The 22,008-nt window shown below is 35.6% G+C and overlaps 1 protein-coding gene across 3 annotated transcripts in view; it reads right to left on the bottom strand.

The window, feature by feature from the left end:
* Positions 1-22,008, bottom strand: part of LOC122743444 (CREB binding protein) — a 170,181-nt gene that overhangs the window by 8,609 nt on the left and 139,564 nt on the right. For all 3 annotated transcript variants that reach the window (XM_043988398.1, XM_043988406.1, XM_043988414.1), the window contains 8 exons: positions 19,484-19,540; positions 15,983-16,060; positions 15,553-15,620; positions 7,465-7,615; positions 7,017-7,163; positions 5,323-5,436; positions 4,638-4,803; positions 3,673-3,840 (listed from right to left, as the gene is read on the bottom strand). In XM_043988398.1, coding sequence (XP_043844333.1) covers positions 3,673-3,840; positions 4,638-4,803; positions 5,323-5,436; positions 7,017-7,163; positions 7,465-7,615; positions 15,553-15,620; positions 15,983-16,060; positions 19,484-19,540 — 949 coding nt within the window. The remainder of the gene's footprint in view (positions 1-3,672; positions 3,841-4,637; positions 4,804-5,322; positions 5,437-7,016; positions 7,164-7,464; positions 7,616-15,552; positions 15,621-15,982; positions 16,061-19,483; positions 19,541-22,008) is intronic.

Here is a 22,008-nt window from a genome sequence, read left to right as displayed (position 1 = left end):
GATATAAGATACTGAAGGTATTGGAAAATCAAAACCAGAGACACTCTCCCCATTTATTTCTTGCTGTTCCTTCTATGAACTGTTCTGTAGTAGGGTGGCAGCCTGAACGTTCACCAAGAACAGCTACCTACAGAGCAGATACTTCCCCCTTGATCTCCAGCCCCCAAGGATCACCTCCCCAATTCTGCTTATTTAGAATTGAACTTATACACAGAACTTTCTTCCTTTGGTTGGTCAAGCAAGAATGTTGTCTTTTCTTAAATATCATCATTGCTAAATGACATTGTAACATTTTCTTTACTTAACTCCAACTCTATCTCCTATCTAAATTACTGAAAAAGTTTCAAAAGTATGCCGTACAAACATCTTTCTCTTTACATAAACCCATCTTATCTAACAAATGTGCTGTTTACACCCTTTGCTTACTTGTATATCCCTTTGGAAAGGGATTAAGCAAGTAAAAAAATTTATGAAATGTTTAACTTTACAAGCCTACTCTAAATACATCTGAACATTTTTTATAGGGAAACTATTAGTTTTAAAACGTGAAGTATTGAAAATCTGTTGCTTTTGATGAACCAGATACAACTGGCATTCAATAATAAATTGGCACAATAAGAGGGACAAAACATAAAGAGTGCTGAAACCAAATTCAGACGACCTGAATGTGAATCCTGGTTTTGTCACTTAATAAGTGACGTCAACTAAAGTAATCTACATGACCCTGGTCTGCAAGTTCTCTAATCTCTTTTGGCTCTTGGTTCCAGTTTTATAAAATAAGGTTGAAACCTATGCTATAAAAAAAGAAAGAACACTGGTACTAACAGACCTGTGGCTGTGTCAATAATTAGTTTTATGACTTTGGGTAAGTCATTTAATTTCTCTGCACCTTTAAGCTTCAAACTAAATTGTAAAGTGAGAGGTAGATTAAATCACTCAAATTCTTCTCATCCTAAAATTCTGTGATCCTATAAAATTGCCATAAGTATAGAAATTGCAGTCTGAGTGATCTTATTAAAAGTCTGGAAATGTAGACTTCACAATCCCCTTCTTACAGTTTCTTTAATTTGGTTCAGTCAGTTAATCAATAAACATTTGTTAAGTACCCACCATGTGCTAGGGACTGTGCTAAGCACTGGGGATACAAAAGGAAGCAAAAGACAGTCTGTGCACACAAGGAGCTTACAATTTAATGGGGGAGACACCAAGAAAATGAATGTGTACAAACAGAATATAACTGATAGAGGGAAAGCACTAGAAGTAAGAGGGAAAGGCTAGGTATAGAGGATGAGATTTTCTGTTGGGTCTTAATTCAATGAACCAGGAAGTCAGTAAGAGGAGATGAGGGAAGAGTATTCCAAGGATGGAAAAAATACCTGGGGCTAGAGATTGAGTGCCTTGTTTCTAGAATAGCAAGGAGGCCAATGTCACTGGATCAAAGAGGATGTGGCAGAGAGTAAGTAAGATATAAGAAAACTGGAAAAGTCTCAACTGGCTGCAGTACTTTGGAACGTCTCCACCATGCTCCAGGGAATCTCGTTTTTAGGATCACCTCATCCTCTAAGATCTCATCCACCTTGATATTCTAGATCACCACCACCTTCTGACTCTCTGAATGGAGGTTGAGACCTAGTACAACAAACCTCCATTTAAAGAGAGAGTTCAGCTCAAACATCTCTTCATTTGTGACCTGGCTACACTTTCTCTGGGACTTCAACCATGCCCCAGCCTCTGGTACCTCTTCTCCTTCTCCACTACTATCCTCCTGCCCTCTCACCACTTTTCAGCTCTCTTCTGTGTTCTGTCTTTCCCCAACAGACTGTAAACTCCTTGAGGGCAGGGACTATCTTCCTTTTTTCCCCTTGTTTTGTATTTGTTTCCCCAGGGCTTAGTACAGGGGCTAGAAGATAGGTGCTTGATGTTATTGAGGGGACTAGGCTTTGAAGGTCAAACTGAGGATTTTGATTTTGGAGGTGATAAGGAAGTTTACTAAATAAGTTAAGACATGGTGATTCCTGCCCTTTATGTGGCAAGTGGAGGTTAAATGGAGTTAAGTGGAGTACTTGAGGCAGGCCGATCCATGAGCAGGCTACTGCTTCAACAGTCAAGGAGAGAGATGATAAGAACCTGCACTAAAGTGATGACAGTGTAATAGGAGAGAAGGGAGGAACATTTAAGAGATCTAGCAAAGGTGAAATCAACAGGGCCTTGGCAATAGATTAGAAAGGGGGAGGGATGCCGGGGGAAGAGGTAGTGAGGAGTTGAGGATGATTGATAGGTGGTGAACCAAAGGAACTAAGATGATAATAACATTCTCAACACTAACAAGCAAGTTACGAGGGGGGAGGCTTTAGGGGAAATTAATTTTGAGATGCCCGAAAGGGAGCTGGAAATGTGAGACTAGAGGTTAGCAGAGATATTGGGGCAAGAAAGGGGGATCTGAGGACCATTAGCATAGAGACAGTAACCAAATCCATGGGAGCCGATGAGATCCCCACATGAAGTAATATAAAAAGAAGAGAGGAGGACCCAGGACACAGCACTGAAGGACACCCACACTTATAGGGCATGATCTGGAAGATTCAGCAAAGGAGACAGAAGGAACAGTCAGATAAGTAGGAGGAGAAGCAGGAGAGAGAGGTATCCCAAAGACTCAGAGGTTCTCCTAAAATAGCTTCCAAACAATGCCATCATATAATCTTCCAAAAAATTTCCCTATGCAAAAACCTTTGATGGTTCCTCAAATGTATACAAAATAAAAGTATACATAAAGTCTGCCAATCTCACATTCAAGCATTCCAAGACCGAGACCTAAACTACCTCCCAAGCCCTATCACCAGTGAACTCTGCTCCAGCCAATCTGGATCTCTGACCATTCTCTAAAAATGCAGCAAGCTTAATCACTTCTTACCCCTTGCTCATACCATTCTCTGTACCTGAAATAGCCCCTCACACATAGCTGCTTAACAAAATAATATGCATTCCTTCAAGATTTACCTTAAATGCTAGAGATATGTTCCTTGAATACCCCAGGACTTATAAACACTCATATGACACAACACATACTGCCTTGTATTTGTGTGGCTCATCTTTCCCATTATTAGATTGAAAGCAAAGAGCAGGAATCATATCTCAAGCAATGATGTATCCCACAGGGCATTTGCATATAACAGATGTTTAAAAAACACTTGTAAGTAGTATGGATAACAATAATAGCAGCTGACCACTAACACTCAACAGGCAGTTACTTAAACACTGTTGTCATTAGCTGAAAAATAATCTTAGTCAAAATGAAAGGAGAACAGACTACTATTCAAGTACCTCAATAATCTGGCCTATTTACCCACAGGAATTCTTTGCAAACAGTCAAGAGGCACTGATGACTCTATCTCCATTACATCCATTTACTCCTCTCCTACCATAGCTCAGACCTTCAACACTTTATGCCTGGATTACCCTAACAGACCTCTCTACTTCCAGTCTCTCTCCCTTCTTGAATTTATCTTCCACACAACTGACAAAGTCACATTTAAAGCAGTTTTGATCATGTCATTCTCTTGTTCAAAAACCTGCAGTGAGTACCTATTACAAGCCTTAGCTCAACATTTAATAAGACCAATAACAATCTGGTTGGAAGTAGCCAGCAGTTAACATTAATCATAGGATATTTACCTCAGTGGTTTCACTAGCTGCAGTACTCTCTTCTTTTTTTCTTTCTTCTTCTTCCTGTTCAAGTTCCTTAATGCTCTCTTCCAAAACATTAGGCCAAAAATCACCTTCAAAATATGGTAGCTCCTTGGCACTTGTAAGCCTATCCTCTGTTGCTTGTTTGAAAATGTCCTAATGAATGAAGTACAAGATAATATTATGGTCTCCATCACAAAATTTTTCTGTTTGCAAATGTTGTGATCAACATTCAGATAGTATTTACTGATGATCACAAACAATATTCTAATGAAATGTTATTTTATGGTACCTGCAACACAGTTCCTATTCTACAATATAACTGTTGGCACACACACCAATGGTGGATAAACTACAAAAATTGTACAATGAGAAGTAATTTTCCATCATAATTTTTACTCTGGGACAGATTTCCTTGTATAATCTAATGAAAATCTCAATAAATTATATGCTTAATTATTTAGTACAAGTAAAATAATCTCATGCTACTCTTTGAACTTACATTCAAATTTATACTGCATGTATCAACATATATTTCTTGTTAGTCAGACTGTAAGCTCTTTGAGGGAAGCAGGCCTATGACACTGAGGGGCTGTGATATGGTGCTAAAAAGCCCCAGTATTGGGAGTCAGAATACCACAGGTGGAATTCCAGTATCAACCACTCACTACTTGCTAAGTGACTCCAGGCAAGTCGCTTTAGCCTCATTGAGCATTAGGACTGTTATTTGTGAAATGCCATAAGCAAAGTGCTTTTTGTACTTAAAGAACTATGTAAATATATGACATTGTTGTTTTATTTAGTATCTAGCACAGTATATTACACATTATATTCACCTACATTACAGACATTATGTAAGATTTCCTAAATGAATTAAAATACAAAAATAAGCACAGCATATACAATACATGAGAATAAGCTTCATAAAATCAATGTAATTTAACACCAAGTACCTTGTAGTCATGAATGATGCGCTCAGCAAAGGCCTTGTCCAGCATCTTTTTGTACCATTCCTGTAGTCGTTTAGGTTTAGGGATTTTTTGATCAGGAGGGTGGCAATGAAAGATGTAATCATCTCCTTCACTTGGGGGGCAGGCCCAGATATGTCCTGTGACATACCTGTTGGATACACAGATTCATCAACAGACCTGGAGTAATCTACTTAGTACAATAAAAATTCCCTCCTGGGCACATCAAATCAGTTCATAAGCTTCCCTCAATGGGGATGAAATAAGAGCAAGCTTATAATCAGTTCTGTTCATGAAATTCCCAGCTCTTAATTTATAACTGGGTATACCAATTCTTCTAAGTCTATAGGAGTGTGATATTATTGCATAAAAAGTATAAAAATAAGAGGGAATAGGGGAAGAGATTGCTAAAAGATACAACTTAAATATATTAAAGTATATATGAGTTATAAAATGCGTATGATCTAAGTGCTGAGTAAAAATGGCTGAAAGGAGGATAGAGAACAGAGTCTCGTAAGAAAAGTTAGCATTTAATCCCATTCTAAGGCAGATAAAAAATTACTTCTCCCCTAAAACACTCAATATTATTTTTTTTAAGTATAATGGAAATTAAGGAAAAATGAAAATGAAGGTTGCTTCCTTTTCTGTACCTCCTTCAAATGAAACTCACCCCAATTTCTTCACATATTCCAGATATCCAATTAGGATTTCATGATAAACAGCTGTCCGAAGGCAACGGGGCCGGAAGAAATGAATACTATCCAGATACGATATGTACACACGCCTGGGAGAAAGTGATTAACTTAAATTCAAAGTTTGCCTCAAAATTTTTTTCAGCATCCACATTGGAGTCAAAGTTGGAAATGTTGAAATTCTTGTCACTTTATACAGTTATCATTATTTGCAAATAAAGGAACAAAGTTCAACATCATTTAGTATAAACTAAATTGAAAGGAGCAAAAAGTAATGCAATTTTTCCAATAAATAAATGGTCAAAGGCTAAGAACAAAGTTTTCAGAAGTGTAAATAACCATATGAAAAAGTGTTCCATATCAATGAAGAGAGAATACAAGTAACAACTGAAGTTTTACCTCACACACATCAAACTGGGAAAAAAAAATCAAACAACAAAAACAGTCAATACTGAGGGGTTATAAGGGTGTGTGTGTGTGTGTGTGTGTGTGTGTGTGTGTGTGTGTGTGTGTGTCCAACTAGTTGGTGCAACTAGTCTAGAAATAAAATTGTAATTATGCGAGAATTGTTACTAAACTGCTCATATTCTCTGATCCAGTTATGTAACTACAAAACATACAGACTACCTTCAAGGAAATCAATAATAGGAAGGAGATATTCAGAACAACATTTTTTGGAATAATAAAAACCAGCACAAAAATGGGCAACCACTGAGTGAGAAGCAGCACATTAATTATGACATATGAATACTGAGATATTACTCTGCTGATGAAAAATGCTATCCATCTACAGAGAAACAAACTGATAAAGTCTAAATGCAGATTGAAGCATACAATTTTTTACTTTATTAAATTTTTGCTTTGTGTTTTCTTTCACAACAACATGACTAAGATGGAAATGTTTTGCATGATTGCACATGCATGACCTATATCAAATTACTTAGTATCTCAGGGAAGGGAGAGAGGACAGGGAGAGAATTTGGAACTCAAAATTGTTTTAATATGTAGTTGGGGGGAAAACCCCAAAATGTTATTTGAAATGAAAAAAAATTACTGTGCCTTAAAAGAAACGACACATATGCAGAACATGGGAAGACTTGAAGTGATGTAGAGTGAAGAAAGAAGAATCAGAACAATATTAATAATCCTAAAATAAAAATAACACTAAAAGGTAGCTAAACTTAGATTAATTGCAATGAATAAACTTCACATTGGAGAAAAGGGATGTAGTCAATCCTTTCTCTGCCCATTAGTTTTTTGTTTTTTTTTTAAATAAACCAGTACATATACATGTTTTACTGATGCTTAATAAATGAGTAATGTTCTATTATATATTACCACTCATAACAAAGAAGTAAAACAAAAGTGTTAAGGAAAAACAGGGACTTTCTATTTTTTAATACTCTTAGCTACATTTTCAAGTGTCAATGAAGATATTTGTAATGACAATGGCAGTAGGCTCAAGTATTACTAGAGTCATAAGCCATGTGTAAAATTTCCCATTACAATTCTTATTTGCCATAGTTTTATTTCATTTAACTATGGTTCCACTTCTTCCAACTCTGTTCTGTTTGTATTAGTCTAAGCTTGAGCAGTTACTACATTAGTCTGTTAAAATAAATAATAATAATAATAAAAAAAGAAATGCCAAGAATGGAAATAAAAAGGCTACCTTGTGTTGGGTGGGGGGCAATCAGAGCCATATTCCTGTACATGCATTCCAAAGAAGCAAACATCCACACCATCAATTTCTTCAAAAGCAAAGAGTGCTTTGGTTCGATAAGGAAAAGATTCAGACATTTCACCAGAATCCACAAACCTGTAAGTTACATCTAATTTTAGAACTCTAATACTGAATGTGATTGCCTACATTTAGAACTTCACAAATATATTTTAAAATTTAGTTAAAATATTGAGGTATAAGAATAAATCTTACATCACAAAATTAAAGTTCTTTCAGAAAAACAGTATATGAAGAAAATTGACCCCCAAATACCCCAACCAGGGGTGTTGTTGTTTTTCCTTTAGACATAGGGAAAACTCAGAAAAAACTGGGGTGGTATTTTTTAGGGTTTTTTTAAATTATAAAAATAGTTCCAGCCGCAGCAAACCACACTAACCTTGATTTCATTCCAGGCTTGACTTCTACTGTTTTATCTGAACTGGCCACCACTCTGACAAAAACCTCACCAGCTTCAGGATGATTCTGACGCCGCAAAAATTTGTTAACTCTGTCTTCCAGATGGTTTCCTAATCGGGTAGTTTGCAGTCCTAGAGAGGAAAAATAATCAGGTAAGAGAGATTACTTATGAAATCCTAGGCAAAATATTTTTGTTTTTAAAGAACATAATTCCAAGCTGATCTTTGAAAGCAGCAAACAGAAACTTGCAGAGACCTAAGAACTAGTTAATCTTCTCAAGGAGTTTGATTAGATTATTTTCACCACTCCATATACAGCAGAAGTTTGACATGATAAAATATACTGAAATACATTCTTGTTTGTCACTAAACTTTATTGCTATTCACAAGGAGTTTTAATTGTAAAGTGCTAACCAAAAATTATTAAAAAAAAAAAAGTGGGGGGGGGGGTGAGGAGAAGAGTCGAAGGCAGAAAAGAAACTTTGGGTTCTCCATCCCCTAGTGGGGGTTGGGGTAAATGAAGAACTATGGTGTCATGCCTAATCTTACTGCTAACACCATGTGATTCCTGAAATCAAAGTAAAGGAGATGGCGTTTTAGCTATTCCTAGGTAAGTATGCCAAGGCCTCTCACTGGCCACAAAAGACCTACTTCCATAACCTGCCTAGAGTTGAACATATAAATTTGAAGTTTGTAGATTACAAAGTTGGGTCCTAGAGAACAAAAAGCTTATGTAGATTCCTGAAGCATGGTTTATATTGTGAAGATATTATTCAGAGCTTTGTAAAATTTTCAATTTTTTGTTCTGGAAAACTTAGAATGATACTTTGGATATAAGGGAATAGGACTGTGTTCAAAATATTAAGCAGATGTGAATCCAGTCACCACACCAATTCTCTTCACCCTTACTTAGTTCTTATGATACCATGTTTCTGGGAAACAGAGGTGAGAATAGATAGGATTCATTGGAAAAGACCATGATGTTGGGAAAGGCTGAAGGAAAAAGGAAAAGGGGATAGCAGAGGATGAGAGGATAGATAGTATCATGGAAACAATAAATATGAACCTGGACAGACTTCAAGAAATCAGTGGAGGATAGAAGGGTCTGGGTGTGCTAAGATCCATGGGGTTACAAAGAGTTGGACACAACTGAACAACTTCACTATAAGTCAGGCACTGTACTAAGTTCTGGGAAAAGCATCTATGTATCTGAGACACCAAAAATTTGATATGAAGTAGTGGGCAGGATTAGTTGGATGAAGCCCCAAGTAAGTGGCACAATGGGTAGTGGCAGGCCTGGAATCAAGAAGACTCATCTTCCTGAATTCAAATCCCACACCTCAGACATTTACTAGCTGTATGACCCTTGGCAAGTCACTTATCCCTGTTGGCCTCTGTTTCCTAATCTATAAAATGAGCTGGAAAATTAAATGGCAAAACATTCCAGTATGTTTGCAAAGAAAACCCCAAAGGGGGCCAGGAAGAGTTGGATACATCTGAAAACTCACTGAACAACAGGGACTATAGAATTGAATGGTAAGTACGACATTAACATTTCTCCTTGAAGAAATAACGATAGCTTATGTTTGTGTATAAATGTGGTTACTTTAACGGTTTACAAAGAACCATCCTAGTACCTTATGAATAAGATATACTATCACTTTATACCAGTAAAACTAAGGGTCTGAGAAGCAGAATAACTGTCTCCTGATTAAACATCTGTTAAGAATCAGGGCTAGTGGGGCAGCTAGATGGTGAAATGGATAGAGCACCGGCCCTGGAGTCAGGAGTACCTGAGTTCAAATCCGGCCTCAGACACTTAACACTAGCTGTGTGACCCTGGGCAAGTCACTTTAACCCCAATTGCCTCACTAAAAAAAAAAATTAAAAAAAAAAAAAAGAATCAGGGCTAGAACTCAAAAACTCAGATCTTTTGATTCTAAGGCCAGAGTTCTTTTAAGTATACCAGGTATATTAAAGTATATTAAATATATACTTTATATTAAGTTATATCTTAATCGATTATATCTTAATTATATTTTATATTAAAAGTATATTTGATATTAAGTATATCAAATACCAATTGACCATGGGTACATTAAAAGCCATGATGAAATGAACCATTCCTCATTGTGTTTCCAGCACAGTTATAAAAAATTCTGAAGAAAAACAGTGTATACTGAATACAAAGGAAATAAGCTGATCAAGGAAATCTTACATGACAATCTGGGAGACACTAGTGTGGCTGCAAGCCACACTATTTCAATGTATGGTTGGTGGGGTTTTTTTTTAATCTTGAACTAAAAGAGAGATATATATATATATATGGCAGGGAAATGGGGCTTAAGTGACTTGCCCAAGGTCACACAGCTAGTAAGTGTCAAGTGTCTGAGGCCGGATTTGAACTCAGGAACTCCTGAATCCAGGGCCAGTGCTTCATTTACTGCGCCACCTAGCCGCCCCTAGATAAATTAATATTAACTTCAACAATTTTAAAGAAGAGCTTTGTCTTGGCATTTTTCTCTTATCATCAGCGTTGTATTATTGTGACAAGAAGTTTAAGAAACACAGAGAGAAAAACTTATAGAGAGGAAGACATTTCTGATAAGCTTAGGATAAAATTAACCTATTCTTAAATCTGTAATAGGGAAAACAGAATTTATGTCCTATGTTACAATTATACAAGAAGAATAGAGTTACTGCATTTCATTTATCTCCTCCACTTAGCATTTCCTACTTTCTAAGCCTTTATGCAGTGATAGATGCATCACCATAGATAAACCATTAAGCTGAACAAGACCATGAAATACCATTTACTCTATCTCGGCATTAAGCCAAAGGCTATACAAGCTTTGGACACAAGCTGTATGATTTCTGCTACCAAGAGAATCCCAATATAACTTATGAATAAATGCTTAATAAAGGATCTTGGGAACATGACATAGGTAAATATTTTTCCTTGGCAAAATAAGACCAGACACATGCATATCTAGTCTAATGCTATTAAATAGTTCTGCACCAACAATATTAGGCAGAAAAACATTACTGGGGTCAGTTACTTTAATAACAATGTTAATTGTGCAAACCCAGGATGGCAATGGGAAGTACACTAATTCTAAGGGAAAATAATGCTAAAGTTCTGGCTTGGATAATTGCTGTCCTTCTAACTGCAGATTTTTGCAAGTTATTGCAGAACTCTGTATTATTCTGGTGGGGTTTGGCTATATGTGAATACTCTACATGATATCTACTTTCAAGTGGTAAATGGAATGAGCTTCTCCCCTGGAACACCTGTTGTAAAATGCAAAGTACTAAGGAAAACAGAGACCAACTTCTATATCTTAATTTAACTTGTCCAAGAGCTTTTACAATTAGATCTTTACTTTGATCAAAATCACTTGAATTAACAGCACCAAAAAAAAGCAGGATTTTTTATAACAATGTTGTCTAAATATAATAAGCCCTATACTATAGGCTTTGAATGCTCCTCAGAGACTAGAGACACTCTTCTTAACCACTTTCACATACTGTGAAAATTATTCATATTTAAATAAAGTTAAAAATTTAATTTTTCATGCATAAAATTATCCTATAATCATAAAGAAGCCAATGAAAAGTAGGGGTGGGCAGGTAGGAGAACCACACAAACACTAGGACAAAATTTAAGCTGAGATATCTCACAAACATGACTCGCTATTTCTTTAATCAGAAACTGGTCTAAGCAATAATTAATTTTCCTAACTGGTTCTACTTTCAGCTACTAGGACAAGACTGGTAGTGCAAAAATTTTAGACTGTAGTCAAATTTACATTTTTAGTATACCAAACAGTTTCTTTTAAGATTATCAAGTTACCCAAGAGGCATTATCAGTTAGAAGCAGAGGTGAGGAATGCTGTCCACAATAACAAATATGAAATTTTAAAAAATCTTTAAATTAAGCTTTTTTATTTTTGATTCCTTCTTGGTTATCACTTCTCAATAGTATATAAGAGTAACTTGACTTATCTAACCAAAATCCAAGAATGTCTTCTGATAGACAGCTACTGTTTTAGAATTACTCTCCCTGAAAGTAGCCAGGTCTGGTAGAAAAGATCATGGCTCCAATAGTTATCAGCTGTGGGACCCAGGTAGGTCATATCATTTGACTTCCTTTTCTTAATCTTTAAATAATCTCTCCATACTAGCTCCTCTTCTATTGTCTACAAACACACTCGGTATTTCCATATCCTTTAAAAAAACAAAAACAAAAACAAAAACAAAAACCCCAAACCTTTATTTTGACCATGGCATTCCCTCAAGCTGCCACCCTTTTGGTCAAACCTCAAAAAAGCAGTTTATGTTAATTGCCTTGACTGCTTTACTTCCCACTCACTTTTCTTTTTCTTTTTAGTGAGGCAATTGGGGTTAAGTGACTTGCCCAGGGCCACACAGCTAGTAAGTGTTAAGTGTCTGAGGCCAGATTTAAACTCAGGTACTCCTGACTCCAGGGCCGGTGCTCTATCCACTGTGCCACCTAGCTGCCCCCCCCCCCCCACTTTTCAATCCCATGAAACCTTTCTGATCACTAGGCTGAAACTGCTCTCTTAAAGTCACCAACATGCTCCCATTTTCTCCATCTAGGGTGGCCATTTTCTCAGTCTTCATGATCTTGATTTCTCTCTGGTTTTTGACATTATGAATATACACCTCTTTCCTCAGCTTTCCTCTCACTGCTCTGTCTTAGTTCTCCTTTTACCTTTCTGACTACTTCTCAGTCTCTTTTGCTAGTCATAATCCTTTTAAATGAGGGTTAGGTTTGATCCTGGACCACATTTTTGCCATATTCGCCTCTATAAGCGTTCTCCCTGGCTTCCATAGTTCAATTATAATCACCATGTAGATGGCCCACCTAAATGATACAGTTAGCCCTAATCTCTCTATTGTGAGCTACCATCCTTTTTCAACACCAGCTATGTGGCTGGCCGTAATTTGCTGGGTAGCTGTCAAATAGGCATCATAGAATCATTATTTCTAAAACACTAGTAGTTATCTGCTTATACCAATCTCTCCCTCTAAATTTTTCTTTTTGTGAAGGAATCACTATCTACCTAGTCACACAGGGCTTGTAATTTTGGAGTCACCCCTGATGCACACTCTTCTCCCTTGCATCAGTGTCCAATCAGTTATCAAGTCTAGTAGTATTCTAATTTCCTAATATTTTTTCCATCTATTCCTCGTTCTCTGCTTACATGGCCACCACCCTAGTTTAGTCTCAAATGACCTCTTGCTTAAATTACGGCACTTACCCTCTAACTGATGTTTCTGCTTTCAGAATCTTCTGCTTCTCTACAATCTATCATCTACACAGGTTCCAAAATCATCTTATATAGGTTTGCTACATACTACTCCATTGTTCAGAACTTAAAGCCCTGAACAATCTGGCTCCAGCCCACCTTTTTTCAGGCTTATTTTGTGACATCATTCACTTAACACTTTCTACTGAAGCCAAAGTATTCTCTGTGACGATTGCATAACATCTTTTACATCTATGTCTTGGCAGAGGGAATCTTCCATAGTTAGCACACACTTCTTTTCTTTGGCCTCTTAGAATTCTTAGCTTCTGGAAAGGCTCCAGTATAATTGTTTTTAATTCCTCTAGGTATTAGTGGCATCTCCTTCCATCAGATTATTTTGTATTTACAAGGCTGTATGTGCTAATAGGCTCTCTGAGGACATATGCTTATTTTGTCACATCTTTAATTCCTAGAAAGTACTCTGGACATAGTAGACATTTAATGATTGTTTAAATGAATTAATAGTAGAGCCTTTCAAGTTAGGAACTAAGGCAGTTAAAGAGCCATGACTAGTGGCCTACCAACATTTCAATGGGTTTTAACAATGTGACAAAAAACCCAAAGTAACAGTAAGGTTGAGTCCTCTGGGGGGAAAAAAAAAAATCAAATGGCCCTACTCTTACCTTTTTCCTCCTCTTTTTAATCCTATTCCTATTTCCTTTCTTAAACTTTAGTCACAATAGTGAAACAAAATTAATATTTTTAGAACTTATACTTATTGAGTTACTTTATGTTCTTCATTTTGTCAAAAGGAAGTAGAATTGAATATTTTCTATTTCTCTCTGCATAAAAAACAAATTAGTTTACTTACTAATATAAACACTTCAGAGGCCATGAGGGGCAATGTAAAAACAAAACAAAACAAAACTTGTGGCTGTCACTTTTGTGATCCTGAGCAAGTCATTTCATCTCTCTAGGTTTTGGTGATCTTGGCTGTATAAAATGAAATAATTGGACCGTGTGGGCTCTAAGGTCCCTTCTAGTTCTAAATCTATGATTTCATCATCTTGGTGAAACAACAGATTTGTGAAACAGAATTAGGTGCTTTCCTATGTACTTAGCTCTAGTCCCTCTTACCTCAAATAATAGAACACCATCGTTAGTCAATTTTCAGTTATCTTCATTATTAGAAAGAAGCAGTTATATAAATAACTCAATATACTACATAATGAAAAACTCATTTATTATATAACATGTCCTGAAAGTCTTGGTGAAACTTGAAGCGTTACTAAGGTACCAAAACTGCACCATGGCTTTTGGTATACTTTGTATTTGGTTTTAGAACATAATCTTACTCCACTTCTCCTGAGATTTATATTCCTATTTCTTTTTTGCTCAAACTGAAATCAAAATTACTTGCAATTCTTGAGCATACACTGAGTTGTGTATTAGTTCACAAGGCAAACTCAGTCTGAAATTTAAAACTTGGTGCTAATTGAATATACACGGAGATTCAATGCTATTAACATCTAAAGAGAATACTAAGTTATTTTTCAGCTACATTAAGCATACCTGTTGCTGCACTATCAGTAAAAGGGTGAAGCTAAAGGAATTACTGAAAGAAGTATAACAAACACCAGCTCCATGAAGTGATAATAGAAGAGAAAAGACTATCTGCTAAGGAAAAAAATTGCTACAAATTGAAACTGAGTGGCTACAGTAATGATCAGATAAAGCCAATTCTCAATGTGATGATAAAATCACAGCTGTATAAAAAATTTAGTTTGCTAAGTTCAACTGTTGATTTGAAGGTGCTGGCCATTAAGAGATGCAAGCAATTTGAACAGAGAGAAAAGAAAAAAGGCCAGGCAATTCCAGATCTGGGGTTTATATTTTTTACTTTATTATGAAAAAAAAATTAAGTTACTAAAATAGAACCTTACCAACAGCTTCAAATTATACAAGATTTAGAACTGATGATTTGTTTTTAATCCTTATATACACACACATCTAGACTTAGATTTGGAATAGACCTTAGCAATCATTTGTTCAAGTTTCTCATTTTATAAATAAGGGAACTTATGCTTAGATAAGTTCAGTGATTTAACTAAGGTTACACAGTTGATTTGTGCCTGAGCCAGGTCTAAAGGTAGTTAATAGAGTAATTATCCTTCTTTCCATTTTACATATGAAGAAACAGAAACCATGAGAGGTTAAATGACTTATCCATAAGCACTGACACCAGGCAGATGAAAGAAAACTTGAACCAAGGATTCCTGACTCCAGATCCAGTACCATTGTGTGCAGCAGAGCATTTTCCAATGCAAGCACTTGAAACAACATCTTCTGAATGAATGACTTATCCCAAATAGCATGAACACATAAGGTAGTCTGCCTCATATCAGAAGGCTAATGACTAAGGAACATCAGGGTTTGGTTGATTTTTTGGCTACCTTGACAGGATCTTCATACACAAGCTCATCCTGTGTCAAAAATTCAATCCCATTCAAAACTTACTAGAAGTCAGTTTGTCATGCAAAGATGTAACAAATGATCAAACTAAGAAGGTATAACAAAGAAAGCAACAAAAATGCCTAACTAGAAAGAGTGCTGTAACCTTTTGTGAGAGAACTAACTCTGGTGATGCTCAGAATTAAAAAAAAAAAACTTTTAAAGCTTTTAAGAAGATGCATAAAAGAACACTGGGAAAACTAGGCACCAATAAAATGTGTCCATACAATTTTTAGTAGACACAAACCAGAAAAAGACAAAAAAGAAAAATTTCCACAAACTTACTCTTAGCACTGAATTTGTTTTCTTTACGAGTTCTACCAGTTTTCTTTAAGCAATTGTCACAGACAAAGCTGTAAATAAAATCAATAATAGGTATAATTAGCAGAACATTTATACAGTGCAGCATGCAAACAACAAACTACCAAGCATTTCCTCATCTACACATGTATATTTCTTGACCATTGAAAATCAACATTAAAAATTCAAGTTAATTTTTGTGGCTACTACAAAAGTAACTTACACTAAAATTTTGGGGGCTTGACACCTTTTACAAATTCTACATGGGATAGACACTAAGAAAATAAAGTTTAGGACAAGTTATATAGTCTTCATCACTGACAACAGAAACAGCCATTTATAGATATTCTACTCTTAGTTTGAAAAGACCTTCACTAACTTTCCTATCAGAATTCAACCTCAAGAAGGGACTTACCCTGAAGGCCAAATAATATCATAGTGCAGAACACAAATCTGATGCATTTTCCGGCCACATTCTTTACAATCAACAAAGCTGGAAGGAAAGAGAAAGCAAATTTTCTTGCAAGTAGAACCATGCAACTGTGGCTATTTTAATGTGCTTATATCAATTTCAGGCTCATTCTCTTTACTTATAAGAATCTATGATCATTCACATACTTTTCATACATGTTACATAATTGATATTTATCAATGAGGTGACAAAAGTGGATTAGGCCTTTGATTTTTTATCCTTTTAATAATTCATGGGTTAAAAAATAGAAATATCAACTTTAGTTTCTTTTCCTTGGACAAAGCAACATGTGGAAACTAAAAAAAATTTTTAACCAAAAAAGACTATGAAAATAAGGCATAATTTTTAGGATGATGTTTTTAGAATACTGTTTTCAAGACTAATATCATTTACATAGAAGTAGCTTTCACAGACTTAAAATGATTAATAAAACTCTACAAGGGAATTGTTCGGTTCACTAAGGTTATTTATAAGCAAATAGTACCAAGTCCAAGGACTACAGATCAAGAGTCCAGAAAATGTGTAGAAAAATTCTAAAGAGGCAGAAAGGGAGAAACATAAGTAATACCATAGAAGAAACCTTATCATAAAAAGAAAAGGAAAAGATCTACTCTAGGTATTTAAATGGGTCAAAAAAGCATCAACTTCTTAGCATATGATTAGGGCTATAAAAGTAAAAGAACACAAAGAAACAACTGAAGGAGTTGTTCTTCAGTCACATTTCAGCTGTGTCCAACTCCCTGAAACCCCATTTGGGTGTTCTGTTGTTGTTGTTTTTGTTTCTTTGTTTGTTTTGGGGAGGGGGAAGGGGGGAATATAATAGAATGGTTTTCCATTTCCTTCTCTAGTTCATTTTACAGATGAAGAACTCAGGCAGCAAATAGGTTACATAGCTAGTAAGTGTCTGAGACCAGATGCATACTTAGAAAGATGAATCTTCCTAATTCTAGACACAGGATTCCATCCATTATGTCACATAGTTGCCCCAAATGAGGGAGACAACTGTTGAAATTTGAACTTACTAAGGAGTTATTTTTATGATTAACTCAGATTTCTAAAGAAATTAATGGTTAACTAAGGGGTTTTTATTCTCATAACATCCCTTTGAGATAAGTAGTGTGTGTATGTATATTATATATGTATATATAATTTTCTATTCCATTTTGAAAATAAGGAAATTGAGGAGGTTCAGAGAGATTAAGTGAACTGCCCACAATTACAAAGAGCAGTAAGTGGAGTAGCTAAAATTCAAATTAGGTTCTCAACTCTAAATTTAGTGTTACTTCCATTAAGCCATGCCATTCTCAATTAAAGACTCTCAGGTGAGGATTTAAAAGTAAAAACAAACTTTAGTGATACCAAAAATGTGGTATTTTATTCCTCCAAGGAAGACACTAACAATGACAAATAAGTTTACCATCTAAATAATACTATCTCATGCAAGGAGATGATTATGCATATACTTGGCATTTGCCCTACACATACTTTTGTTTTGTTTTTTGTAAATTTTGTGGGGCAATGAAGGTTAAGTGACTTGCCCAGGGTCACACAACAGCTAGTAAGTGTCAAGTGTCTGAGGCCGGATTTGAACTCAGGTCCTCCTGAATCCAGGGACAGTGTTCTATTCACTGTGCCACCTAGCTGCCCCTGAACTCAGGTCCTTTTGAATCCAGGGCCCATGTTTTATTCATTGCGCCACCTAGCTGTCCCCTATACTTTTGCATAAAGCAAATTTTATTGCTATCAGGAGATATTAAAACACTTTGGTGATTGTTGGAAAAGGCAAGGTTTCTTTCTTAAAGAGATATTATAATCCACTTACCAGAAGATACTATTAATATTCATCAAAATGCATTTAATAAGTATATAATTACACTTGGCATTACATTACAGTTTCCACAATGTCCGCATAATCTATTTAGAGTTAAGAATAATTAATCTCTTTCAAAATTTTAAAATGTCCAATTCTGAAAAGATGAACTTTAATTCTGAAAATTCTACTGTGTAAAATTAAATACTTTAAAGATTAAATCAAATTTTTTAATTGCCTATGTCAGAGTCACTTTTGCAGTCTTTTCGGTGAAAAGGTTGTATAATATTTCAAATGAGTACTGATACCCTAACAAAAAAAATTCACTTAATAACTAGGTTAACCCTGGCTTTCAGGATATCTTTCTATGTATATGTGAACATCTACATTTGCATACAAAAGAAAATATCCAAGTACTTTGTGTGAGGCCTGGGGTAGGAAAAAGAATCATCTCCAAACACACATGATGACTTTAAGACTTTACAAATCACATGCTATGGAAAAGAGGTAAAGATGTAGAAATTGCAATTTTCCATAGAGAGAAAACCAAATTGTGTGTAGGAAGCCGGCACCTTCTAATATAAAACCATTGTAGAGGGGGCCAGTGTGCAACACTTTTACCAAGTAAGCAACCAACTACTAATAAAGAGATCATAAAGCTGTAATCAATTCTGCAATGTTTTATGAGAGTACTTTTAAAGCAACTTGACTAACATATGGTTGTAATTTTATTGACAATGAGCCTAGATTCATAGACTATCATAACTGCAAAAAGGCTTAGCACTCCTCAGTCAAAATGCCATAGGTGAGTAAAATGAGATCCAGAGAAGTGAAGGGGCTTGCCAAGGTCACATAACAAGTCAGGGGCAGGACAAGCAGTAGGTGTGAGGCATCCAAATTTCCAAAGTGCTCCTTCTCCTGACTATATCCAAATGCCATTTCACACAGAGAAAACAGGTCAGGAACCTTTTTATTATCTTGGAAAATGTTAATTTCCTACCCAGATATCTTTTGTAAGTCTTCCTTAAGTATCAACTGGAAAGTCTTGTCAAATAGTTATATGGACCTGGAATTATTTGAAGTAAAACCTCACATTCAAATAGAAACAATAAGTTAAGCCACATAAATTACTGCCTCCAAAAGGTCAACACAGAATGGTTTCTTAATGGTGAGGGGCTAGTTAAAAGATGTTCTATTAGTATTGAAAAATATATCCTTTGAAAGCAGTGGAACAGTCCTTGTATTTAAGAAACAATTTCACTGTAGATTTATGTTTGTTTTGTTTTTTTAGTGAGGCAATTGGGGTTAAGTGACTTGCCCAGGGTCACACAGCTAGTAAATGTTAAGTGTCAAGTGTCTGAGGCCGGGATTTGAACTCAGGAACTCCTGAATCCAGGGCCGGTGCTTTATCCACTGCGCCACCTAGCTGCCCCTTGTAGATTCATGTTAAGGAAAATCACAGTGTAAGAAAAAACTTAAAAGAAATTTCAACCACAAGGATGATATATTTCACTTTTTTTTTTCACATGACATATACCATAAGGGGAGTGGAAGACTTCTCTAATATCATAAACAGACTTCTCTCAATTTAAAATGAAATGTCTAATTACAGAGAAATGGCTATATATACTCACGGCTCAGGATCTAGTGTATCATTTTTCTTCTTTTCAAATTGATCCTTTGATATAGTCCTTCAAAAAATCCACCAAAGAAAGACAAGTCATTATCATGAAAGATTACTGGCTGCCAAGTTTCTATTAGGGAATAACAAACCAATAATAATAATAGCTAATATTTTATACTGGGCTTTACTCTGGATAAATCACTTAAAATCCTTTGAAGCAAGTAGTGAAACCATTTTACAGAAGAGCAAAGTGAAGCTCAGTTGAGTACAAGTAGTTTACTACTGAGAGTAACATAAACAGTTAAAAACAAGGGCCAGATTTGAACCAGGTTTCCTTCCTTCAATACAAGGACCCTTTCACTTGTACCCCCATTAATTTCCTTAACATACCACATCACTCTATAGGTACTTTTACTTTAAAGCATTTGAAGGTAAAATGAAATCTAAAGGAAAAGAGACCACCTTACTAGCAAAAGCCAATCCATTCCACTGAGAGTACCACCACCCATTCTTTTATAACCAGTATGAAATTGTTGTTCAGCCATTTATTTCAGTCATGTCTGACTCTTTGTGACCCCTTTTAGAGTTTTCTTGGCAAAGATACTGAAGTGGTTTGCCATTTCCTTCTCCAGATCATTTTTCAAATGAGGAAACTGAGACAAATAGGGTTAAGCCCAAGGCCAGATTTGAACTCAATTCTCCCTGACTCCAGGCCCAGAGCCCTATCCACTTTGCCACCTAACACAAAGCATGACAGACCTTCCTATACAATCTTTTACTTCAGGTATCTATCACAATAACCAATCCATGTTTGGTTAAAATAATTATTGCAATCATTCTGCCACTGTTTGTGTACACCTACTTAAGATGGACTCTAAACAGCAAGCGCTACACTACTTTTAAACTGTCTTATATCCCACCAGCATGTAAGACTTTTTATTATCAATGGGTCATAGATCTTGGTGTGGGAATGCCCTCCACCAAAGAACAACAAAACCCATCTACAACTGAGTAAATAAGTTTTATGGAGTGTCCAGAGGCTCAAAGATGTCAAGTGAATTGCTCATGGTCACACAACTAGTAAGCATGAGGGACAGGATTTGAATGTAAATCTTTTTTATCTCTGAGACCAAGGAAAGAAGAAAAGGGGATACTGGTTATTGGTATTAAACTCTCCATTCTGTTAGAAGAAAAATATTCAAGGAGTTCAGTCTCAGAGGAGGGTATTGCCAGAATACCACAATGAGCACACATACATTTGGGCATAAGGTGTCAATATCTCTATGAATATTTTAGAACTATAGTCAAAGACTTTTAAAGCTGCAAGGAGATTTAACAATCTTTTAGTCCAAACTAATTTTACAAATGAGGAAACTGAGACCCAGATAAGGACTGAATCAGTTGACCAAGGCCATTCAGAAAGGTAAAGCATAGTTGGGGCTAGAATCCATATGATTGTTAACTGACATTTTTAGCATAGAAAGATGATGAGAGAAATAAATATCACCTCTCAAATCCTCTATGCTTCAGCCAAAGTGAAGAATTGTCTGACTGATCCATGAAGCTCCTCGCATCTTTTAAAACTCCTATTAATTTATCATAATCTAATTTGTATTTCAAGTATTTTTCTATGTACTGTAGCAACCCCAATTAAACTGAAAAGTCTGAGGATAGGGAATCTATTTTATTTATCTATCTCCTCTAATACCTAGCACAGTATGTGGGAACATAGTAGGGGTTTCAATAAATGACTGTGAATTAAGGAAAAATGGAGTCAATGTTACTAGCAGGTCTTCCCTCCCCCTTGTCATTATGGTTCAATTTCTTTCCAACTATAGGTAACCAAAACCTGTGGCTTGTCTCCCATTTTGAAAGCCATAAAACATTTTTAGAATATGTTCAATATTAATACTATTGAGAATAAAGGTAAAAATGTCAAGGCTTATAAGTTAATAGCTTCTGGACTGCCCTACATGATGTCAAAAAGATTTTTGTGAAAACTGAAAGCTACTTCATATCTAGTCATATTGTAGCAATTGTAATTCTTTCTGAAAAGTAAAAAATTGTTGGACATATTCTTGTCACAACCAGGTGATGAACATAATCAAGATCAAGATATACGATCCATTTTAAACTACTACCTAACTATTAATCCAGAATATGGATTTAATTCTCATGATGAATTTTCACATTATTGCTCATCTGAAACTCCACCAGATTAATGAGCAAGGAAAAGAAATGATCCTAAACAATCTAGTTTGCAACTTATGATAAACACTAATGAAACACTACTAGGACCTTTCAAATGAAGGTTGAGGTTTATCTGTTTATTATACTCTTTCCTAAAAGCACAAGTATTTAAGGAATGGCAATTGTGATGTGATAGGCAAACTACACAGACATTTTAAAAACAGATCACCCTACATCATAATTACTATTTAAAAAATTCATTTATCTATCTTTCTATTTATTTTTTGCAGGGCAATAAGGGTTAAGTGACTTGCCCAGGGTCACATAGCTAGTAAGTGCCAAGTG

The sequence above is a fragment of the Dromiciops gliroides genome, chromosome 1 (assembly GCF_019393635.1).
Source record: "Dromiciops gliroides isolate mDroGli1 chromosome 1, mDroGli1.pri, whole genome shotgun sequence".
Lineage (NCBI taxonomy): Eukaryota > Metazoa > Chordata > Mammalia > Microbiotheria > Microbiotheriidae > Dromiciops > Dromiciops gliroides.
This window is presented reverse-complemented; position numbering and strand designations above follow the sequence as displayed.